A 10,208-nucleotide genomic window follows, 5' to 3' on the forward strand; every position below is an offset into this window, starting at 1 on the left:
GATTTCTGAGGTCTATATCTATGTCTGACACCTGCAGTGCTAAGCTGCGTGCTTTAAATTATGAAGGCAATAAGCCCTTGTGTTGTATGTTAGGAAGCATTTGCTAATTGAGGGGGCCCCCTGTGAAGTTTTTACTGAGTTTTGAAGTTCCTGCAAAACTTCCTTGTAAGCTTTTAGTATCAGCCATGGTTGGAGATACTAATATGATCTAGGCTTGACAGGCCCCGTAAACAGAGGGTGTTTTGCTGATTATCCCACTAGATCATTGTTTGTTGTTTTTTGCAGGTGGATATCTTCATAATGACTGAGCCATCTTCGGGTAGGTGGGTGTACTTTGACACAGAGATATCCAACAGCAGTGGCCGGATATCATACAACATACCTGAACAGAAGAGACTGAGAGTTGGTGTGTATCCCATCAAAATGGTGGTCAGGTAATAGCTCCAAGCTGGAACTAAAGCTCTGATCAGGAAGGAACTTCAAAACTGAGTAAAAACTTCTTTGAATCCCTTCTTTGGAGATTAAATCAGTGGGGCAAATTTAACTGAAACAGAATGTGTTGTTACCCACCAGATAAAAAGGTCCAAAATCTTATGTAGTGCTAATTGAGCAGGAGAAAATGTTTTACCTCAATGTCATAGAAATTCAAAAAAAGAGAGTTACTAGAACACAAATTAGGTTGTATTCAGAAGTGAAGCTTTAGAGTGCAGGAGTAAGTTTCAAAGAGGAACAAAAGAAACAGTCCTGTTTTTGCTTGTTAAGCTATCAGCACATATTTTAAGAATCTGCATCACCAAATATAACTTTCTAGATCATAAAATAATATTTCTAAAGGAAAGAAAGTATGGTTTCAGATTACATTTTTTTTAGGGTACATGAGGTGGTGGGATGAGAAGAGCTTTAGATTGCCTTGTGATTTATTCATTTTTTGACATGCAGACCTCTTGGGGAAAAGACATTGTGAGGAAAAGATTCCATTTCACATTCCTTTCCATGGGAAGAGCCCTTTATGACTGTGTTGTTTTGGGGTGGGCTTTTTTTTTAACTTTTCTGGACTGGCATTCCCATGGTAATTTGCAATGCTAGAGGGATAGCTCATGCTTATAATACCAACTGTTTAGCTTATGGAGAAAGTTAGAGTAGTAGTTAAAGTACTTCAGGCTGGTTTGGGTTTTTTTCCCCTAATTCTTTTAGCTATTTGTACACGTGTGATTTCTTATTGACATTAGCTTCCAAATTTCTCTTTGAAAAGCTGTTTTCTAAAAGTGTAAGTGTAATTGCCCCATGTAGGACTGGAATCAGAAGCCCTATTTGACAGTGATTTTTAAAGCTGTAGGTCCAGACAGAACTAATTTCAAATATTAACTAGAACTTGTAGAAAATACATTCTGATATTTTGCTCTTTAAATGAATTTATTGCTTTGACTCTCCAGAGGGGACCAGAGCAGTGCTGCAAGTTACCTGACGGTACTTCCCCGAGGAATGGAATGTGTTGTGTTCAGCATTGATGGTTCGTTTGCAGCAAGTGTTTCAATTATGGGAAGTGACCCCAAAGTCCGAGCAGGGGCCGTTGATGTTGTCAGGTAAGTGAGGCTTGAACACTAACTCTCTGGCTACTGAACACAGTAGGAAGGAAAAGGGTTTTTTTACTTAATAAACAGCAATTCTGTAAAGGCCAAGATTCTTTGCAGATACATTTCTATATTTGCTTGGACAGCAGGTCTGCCTGATTGTCAGAGGAATCCTAGAATGCTGTGGATTACTTTGAAATTTGTAGTTTAAATTGCCTAAAGGTTAAAAGTTGCTTCTTGGGAATATGGCCTTGAAGTGTGTGCAGTGAATTAATAATGATTCCATGAGTATTTTGTGTTTCATTAACTTCACATAAGGACATAATTGTACTTCGGAAGTATCAGGTGCCGTGAACGCAAGAATGTTTTTTGGAGGCAAACTAAAAGCCTTTTAACCCATTCTTGCAAGTCAGTTATGTCGCACTGGATGGGGAAATGCAGTTCTCATTTTGGAACCTGCGTGGGAATGTAGGGATGTCAGTTTTCAAAGGTTTCCCTTCCTTAGAGCTGAAATGGCAGAAAATCTCATTAAAGGTTTCAAAGGTAGCAGGGCTTGATGTGTAGCAAGGTCTATTCTAATCACATTTTTAAATAGCTCTCATATTTTAGATAATATTTTGTATAAGAGTCTCTCTTCCTTTCCTCTGTCTCCCTCAAGGTGTAGACAGTATTACTTAATTGCTTGATAGGAGCAGAAACTTACGCATGCTGCTCTTCACTTGTTGAAGGATAACATCCAACTTCTAACTGGGCTAAGAAAAGATGCTGATCTGACCTGTGAGTATTGTTTCTCTTCCTGCACCTACATAATTTGCCTGCTATTTCTGACAGGCATTGGCAGGACCTGGGATATCTGATTATCTATATCACTGGCCGTCCAGATATGCAAAAACAGCGTGTGGTTTCATGGTTGTCTCAACACAACTTCCCACAAGGGATGATCTTCTTCTCAGATGGACTGGTTCATGACCCACTGCGACAAAAGACCATTTTTCTCCGGAATCTCATGCAAGAGGTACTAGAAACCTATTACTAGCCTTAGAACCTCTTTCCAGTGAATGTCATTCAGTAAAGTAAGAGATCTCCCTTCTTCCTGAACAGTGAATCTCACTGGTCATCACAAAGTCTTTTTGCCACTCCTCATTTCTTTTTTCACTTTTTAAAGAGCAAGGAAGGCTGATAAAACATCAAAGGGACCTCCTATCATGATAAATAAATAAATGAACTGCTTGGTTTTTCCTGTGTGCATAGCTGTAGTTCTTGCTGGCACGCAAGCAGGCAGATTTAGGTATCTGCAGTTTACAGAATGAGATTGTTAACAATGAACTCATGTGCTGCTTCATTGCAAATCAAGTGCCAGCCTCATAGTTGCAGGGTGTTCAAGAGAGCGTTCACTTTGGAAGTAATATTTGTTTCAGTGCCACATCAAAATCTGTGCTGCATATGGTTCCATGAAGGATATTTCTGTGTACAGTGTCTTGGCTCTGTCACCATCCCAGATCTACATAGTTGGACGACCCACAAAGAAATACCAGGCACAGTGTCAAGTAAGTAACTCTTGCTACTCAATCAGGAAGTCCTGTGGAAGACAAGGAAATGCATGAATGCATGTGCAAACACAAACCCCTCAGAGCAGTGACAGTGTTTCAAAGAAGGACAATTTTGGGTACAAATGAGGCATTTTCTGGCAAGGTGGATGGTAAAGAGAATTGAGCAATCACAGGTTGTATCTACAAGTGCATGCATTGCATATTGCTGAATGACAAAATGGAACAGGTCACTGAAAAAAAAATTGAGAGGAGTATTAGTACTCTGTAGGTGTCTAACTGGGGTGCCAAAGATCAAAACTTAATTTCTCATAGAGCTCATAGATTAAGGCAGCAGTAATTTGTCACTCTCTTTCTTTTCTTCCTATTTCAGTTCCTCAGTGAAGGTTATGCAGCCCACTTGGCCTCACTGGAGTTCAGTCTCCATTCACGACCCAAAAAGAACAACTCTCGGATGATCTTGAGAAAAGGTAGCTTTGGCCTCCACTCCCAACCTGAGTTTCTGCGCAAGAGGAACCACCTCCGCAGGACTATGTCTGTGCAGCAGCCTGACCCACCTTCCTTGAACCCCAAGCCAGAGCGTGCCCAGAGCCAGCCTGAATCAGACAAAGATCACGACAGGCATTTGCCCTCCATTGCTTGGGTTCGAGGTGTTCACAAATTTGAATCTGTTCCCTAGGAAGATTGGGAATGTAGATCTTGGGTGCACCCCATTAAACTTGTAGGCATGCCTCAAAGATAATATTTAGGCACCTCCAAACTAAGAGATGTAGACGGGAACCTGTACCTCGGAGTCTTCCCTGTTCTGAAATCTGTGTTCTTATACCAAGTGGGGAACTTGCAGTTTGCTCCTCTTGTCATGTTTATTGGGAGATTTTAAAACAACCTAAAACTACTGCAAGTGGTTACAACATCAAAGCAAAAGGAAATATCTTTGATTATTTTTTACAACAGATATAATATGTGCAATAAGAGAAAGAGCTAAAGCAGGCTGATTTTACTCAGAAGAAGGGTTGTGGTATGAGCTAACTAGCTGCATCCAAACCAGTATAAATGGTAGGTTGCATAGGTTACAGAGAAGGTTTACACTTTAAATAGTCCTGTCTGTTTCCACTTTTCAATAAAGTGGCACACTTGCAAGGGAAGCAGAGATGGGAACTACAATAACAGGTGGTCAGAGTTTGTATAACAATATGCTTTTTGGGTGCTTTAAGCCCAAGATTTCCTTTCAGCTTGCAGTGATGGTAAACAGACTCCAACATCGGCACTCATGTTCGTGTGAGGTGCTGGACAAATAAATGAGAACTTCATTTATGAACCAAATTATAAAAACTTCATGTTAAAAATAAATGTGTCTGCCACAGTTTGAAGCAGTTAGTGTTGCTGTAAACAAATAATGTGCAACTGTACGAAGATCACACTGTTTTGTGGAATTTGGTGACTGTGCAGAAATGTATGGACTACTTCGGTAAGGAGATGGCTTTGCCCATCTCAGTCTGAGAGTCAGATCTTAAGAGGGTAAGCTAAAGGGAACCCTTTTACTAAGGGATCTGCAAACTCCAGGGGAATCTTTACACTGGAGGAAAAGAAAAGAAAAGTAATGAGGTATATCAGTGAATTGTTTACCTTCTCATGCTTTATAGCAACTGCTGTGTTAAGACAATCTGTAGCATTCAGAATTACAGCATTTGAGCTTCACAGAATGGACACGACAAATTACAGGTGCCAAATAGACATTTTTCTACAGATTTAAATTTCTCTCTGATCTCCCAGTGGACTTACTAGAAGTAAAATATGTGACATTTTCCTTAAGTAGTATAAGTAGTAATATTTCTGAAGTGTTGTAGTTAGTTTAACATAGTAGCAGTTTGCAGATTCTTCATGCAGATACTTCCACTGAGAGAATTCATCAAGAGAACTTTCATGACCGAACTGATGCATGTTTTAAAACCTGCAATGAAGTTACAAGTGCACATAAAACCCCCTTTTTTTTAAAAGTTACAACAAGACTATTGACACCGAGAAAGCTCGAAGTCAATAGGACATTTCTTTTTCAGGTTGGTTTGTTAGTTTTTAATTTCAGGGAATTGGGGTGGAGAGGGTGTTGTGCCTCCCCACCCCCCTTTCAGGTTTTTGTATACCAGAAACAGTCTCTCAACAAGTTGGTTAATGATTTTGATAGTTGACGGTAAAACAAGTAAGAAATGCAATGGAAAACTATCAAGACACTGCAGAAGTAAACCTAAGTCTCTACTCCCTGTTAACCCTAAAGTTTCAGTGTGCTTTTGGAAGGGCATAGGAATACAGCTTTTTACTTAAAAGGCAACAAAATATCTTATAAAGGGAGATCCTTGATTTATATTTTCAGACATAACTTGGCAAGATTGTCAGTTATCTATTTCAAACTTCCTGAAATATCTCTGGCACATCAGTAATTTTTTTGGTGTAATGCGTCCTTTAAGGGAACACATTAAAAAGATTTAGGAAAGATGTAAAAAGTTTGGAAGTTCACACTTACTGGGAGCAGGTAAATACATTACAGGGGGCTGGGTTTTTATGCTGTTACCAAGTCAGGCAGCTACAAAAGCTAAAGGAAAGATAATTCGCAAACTACATTGAAAGCAGTCTTCAGATTTACAAATGCTTTACCAGTAGTATCACAGTTCCTTAACCCACAGAATTGGAGGAATTATTCTGTGCTCTATCTTGGCCCACTGTGTGTATTAGTTCTAATCACAGAGTCCATTTCTTGTGTGCTCTGCTCTAGGAGGACATTGCACAGGTACACCAGACTCCATTTCCCTCCAGTGACTTCACTGTTAGCAGGCTCCTGCTTCTTAGATTTAAATAGGCATGGGAGTACAAGGCTTGTGAGTGAGGAACTCACTAGGCAAATTTTAAGTTTGCTGAGGGGACCTAAAAGCAACATTGACCGATCACAAAGTTCATTCTAAGCACTGAATGTTTCGTAACAAGTCTTCTGATAGCAATCACTGTTCCGGCTGCTAAGTTTAAAGCTACTGTTGCTTTAGCCATCTACCTCTGTCATCCAAGAGACTCCAAAATCTGTTTTTTGTTATAAGTTGTTGTAGTAGAAAGGTTGACTATTTTTCAGAAGAGAGATCTGGGTGTAGTTCTGTGACTGTGACTGTACTGAAGGAAATAAGTGTTTGAGCACAAGGTTAGAGAAATCTCCTAGGTTTCTCTAGAAAAGGCTGTCTTTTACTCTTGGAGACATAATGTCATTTTGCAGAGTACCATGTCATGTAAATTCTAATTTTGTGTATTTTCATTAATGGCTGGGTCACCTTGTCACTTTTATAGTAGTCAGTGTGCTGGCTTCCCTTAAGAATATTACAAGTGTATAGCAGTAAAACGAATACATGTGTGTGCATGCGATTTAGAGTGGTAACAGTTTCAAAGTTTCTACATGTGGTATTGAAATCAAGCTGAAAATATTTTCCCTAACTTTGTTCCCATACAATATATGAGAACTTAAGTGGCATTTGCATAATTCCAGCACTGCTTATTGCTCATTGATAGAGTGGTTTATCTCCTGATCACATGCTCCAGCTGAGCACTTTGGCAAAACAGTGATACAGGCATTAGCTTGGAGGTTAAGGCTTCCAGCTAATTAGGAACTGATCTGAAACATCAAATGCCAGGTGCATTGGTTTTGAAAGCACCAGCCAGTTGCCACTAAAATGGTAAAACAGCTTCTGTTGGAGCTGAGAGCATGAACAAGGTGATTGTGATTTTTAGGCATCTCAGAACTAGGCTGGCAGTTCAACAGGCGTTCTGTGGCAATAACTGGAAACCTCATGCATGTTGAACAACTAGTTTTTCATGGGATTTTTTGGGTTTTTTTCCCCCAGCTATACTTGGGGTAGTCCTGGGTTTGCCTAATGCATCTCTAGTTTTATAGTATAATTATTCTACGTTTTCTCTTAGAACATTCCTTTGTGGTCAGAATTTTAGTTACACATTTTGTCCACATGAAACTGCATGCAGTGGTTCATGGGCATTCAGCTTGCAATTGGATTTCAGTTTTACCTGTGTTTTCATGGAAGATCAGTCCTCCTAAGCAGGCTATTTGCTGAGGATAAGTTTGAGCCTACAGCCATCCTATTCTCTGATTGCAAGTCCTCATTGCTGCAGTCTCTGTGCAGTCAGCACTTAGACTGTGTAGGCTATGAAAGTGTTAAAGCACACACAGAAGGGAAAGGGACAGAGGCTAAGGTGGGTGCCCAGGGAACATACAAGACTCATCAGTTGTTTCAGCACCTTTAGTGCCTCCAGTCTGTAACAGAAAAGCACATTCTTTTAACCTGCTGAATGGAGGAAGCATAAATGAAATTGTACAACACAAAACTGTTAGTCCAGTGGGTGCTAAGGCTGCAGTAAAGTCAGTGCAAAGTAAGCCACCGTTGGAAGCATTTACTTCGTTGTCTTGTTGATATGGATCCATTTTAAATTACTGTAAAAAATGGCTGTGATTAATAGCAGTGGTAGAGTTATCTGAGATATTGTAAAAACACACCTTCACAACTGTAGTGTTTTGGTTTTGTCTGTGTGTATGTGTGTGTAGCTACTGGAAGACACTAAAGTTTTGGTTCTGCTTTCACAACAAATTTGTAACCAATATACTTAAAAAAAAAAAACAAAAACAAAAACCAACAAAACAACACCAACAATGGCTGTTTATTCAATTTTGTTGTCTAGTTAGGTAAGTTTGGAAAAAGATACCATTGTATAGAATGCAGACTATTCCACAGACCCGAATAGTGATGTTGGTCCAAATCTGCTTATTTTTAATAACTTGTTTGTTTGTTTGTTTGGATACACTAGTGCTCTTGGAATAGATTCTTGCTTGATCAGAGTATTCTTGTTTAGTTTTGTGGCATGGTTTATATCTATTCAGCATAAAATTTTGTTAGCTGTAAAAAGGACACTGTGTTGATAACTCTTGTTCACTGGGGTTCATGAGAGCTGTCATTTTGATTTGTTTACATTAAACTAGTCTTAATTTTTACAGATTACTTCACCTGTTCCTCTAATACCTAGGGAAGTCACCTCTAAACAGCTAAAACTTTCACTGGCTATGCAGACGTGGAACTATCAGTAAACTAGAGAAAAAAGATTACATACCTTAGTCTACACAGGACAATGACACTTTATCCAGAAGACCCACCATTCTGCAAAATTGCCTTTGTTTGCCATTACTAGTGAACAAGTTGTTCTGTTTATACATTGCAGTCTTTCTTTATCCAGGACACTTCTAATGTGTGTATTTAAGCAAATCCCCAATATTTAGCTCCATAGTATCATCACGTACTTCATGGAATAAATTTGGAAAGGGGGAAAAAAAGAATTTTTTCCTGTTTTCTATATTGGTTTCTGTTTTAAATTTGTAAAAACTTTGTTTATGAGTCTTTTTTAATAATACCTGAAACCTAGGTATTTTTAGTTTTTTTAATTTTTACATGCAACATTTGCTACTGAACAAATAGGATTTCCCCCAGGTTTTTTTCCCCTCTTGTCATCTAAGCCATTAAAAGGTGAGCACATCATAATAGTACTAGATAACTGGAGCATGGGCACCTTTTTGATAAGCTCATTGGCTTAAAAATGGAGAGAAGAGATTGTGCACGCTCATTTCATCGTTTTTCTGATTAGAGATTGACATGTGGAATCTGAACATCAGATCTCTACATTGATTTGTTCATGTCAGGCTTGCAGGGGAGAAAGTGGTACTTTCCATCCTCATCTGGAGCTGGTACAGGATAGAATTCCTATAGACACAAAACTTTCCAGTCTCTGGCCTCAGCTTCTCTAAGAGCAATGATTCCTTGTGGTCCTTGTTCACAGCTTCAGCAGAAATTGTGGGTTTGTCAAGGTAATTAAGACTTCCAAAATGTTTAGTCACTCAAGTTAAATATAGGTTCCTACAGATGATCCTAAATTCAGACCCACTCATAAAAAATGGAAGTAAAAACACATTTTCTGGATGAAAAGTTTTATTTTTCAGACATAAGAAATGGCCTGGAGCAGCTAGAATCCTGTGCTGTGGATTCTGGAATTGAAGTCAGGTGTTGGCAATTCCTCTTTCTCTCATTTTAGTTCAAGCCCAACTTACAGGGATTGTTACAGTTTACCCTCTACTTGTATTTATCTCATTAAGCTACCTTTGAAAGTGGATTGAATTTGGGGGATTTGGGGAATATGAAACAAATCTGACAGTTCATTTGTAAGGATGTACAGAATTCATGAGGGGAAAGAAAGAGAGAAAGGTTTACTGTGACATGCTAGGGGATGGTACAACATGATTTACAGAAAGCAAGTTTGAAAGGTAAGGTTATTCCTGGATGACTGGTGTACAGCCCAGAATGGCAGTCCTCTCACAGAACCCCAAGCCTTCTGCATAAGTTATTTTTCTATTTGTGGGGGAGAAAAGGGGCAGTCCATTTACAACTGAATTCATACAAGGAAACTTGAAATTGTAGGTGTTCTTTCAGTCTGTAGTTTTATTAAGTGCATACTTTAAATATTGTTTGTCAGTGAGAAGGTTCTATCTGGTGACAAATGTTTATATTTCTTATGGCTGCCTTGTAAAGATTACAAAATGTACAATAATGAATTTCTTAATATGAAATAAGGAGTAAGATTTCTACAACTGCTATAGATTTTGATGTGAGCTGGTTTTTAAAATCTTGTAACAGATTACTCACTTAAATAAAACCTTCCTTGCCTTTAAGCAAACAGTGTCACTGATTTTTCTTACCAGTGAATTGGGAACTATTAGATCATCAGTGTACATGTCCTAGTAGCTGTTGGAAACAGTATAGAGGCTTCCTGATACACGTGTTTGAAATAATACTTAAATTGGAGGTTGACTTTTCACAAAACTCCAACCCTCCCTCCTTTTCAGAAGTCATAGAAGGAGGTATCTTGGTAATGAGTCACCATCTTTGTGAATGCTTTATAGAAGAAGTAGTTTCAGAACATGAAAAGAATATATGTTCCCTATAGAAAGGTGGTTAAAAAAACCTAAAACCAGCACACAAAACGTACACAAATACTACCTTAGGAA

The 10,208-nt window shown here is 38.7% G+C and overlaps 1 protein-coding gene across 1 annotated transcript in view; it reads left to right on the top strand.

Annotated features, from left to right (window-relative positions):
• The window catches only part of PITPNM3 (PITPNM family member 3), a 59,686-nt gene extending 49,814 nt beyond the window's left edge, over positions 1-9,872 (top strand). The window contains 5 exon segments of the mRNA XM_027698732.1: positions 286-434; positions 1,434-1,583; positions 2,403-2,586; positions 2,990-3,118; positions 3,492-9,872. Coding sequence (XP_027554533.1) covers positions 286-434; positions 1,434-1,583; positions 2,403-2,586; positions 2,990-3,118; positions 3,492-3,797 — 918 coding nt within the window. The 3' untranslated portion in view covers positions 3,798-9,872.
• The last annotated feature ends 336 nt before the right edge of the window (positions 9,873-10,208 follow it).

The sequence above is a fragment of the Neopelma chrysocephalum genome, unplaced genomic scaffold (assembly GCF_003984885.1).
Source record: "Neopelma chrysocephalum unplaced genomic scaffold, ASM398488v2 Primary Assembly neopelma1_132, whole genome shotgun sequence".
Taxonomy (NCBI): Eukaryota; Metazoa; Chordata; class Aves; order Passeriformes; family Pipridae; genus Neopelma; species Neopelma chrysocephalum.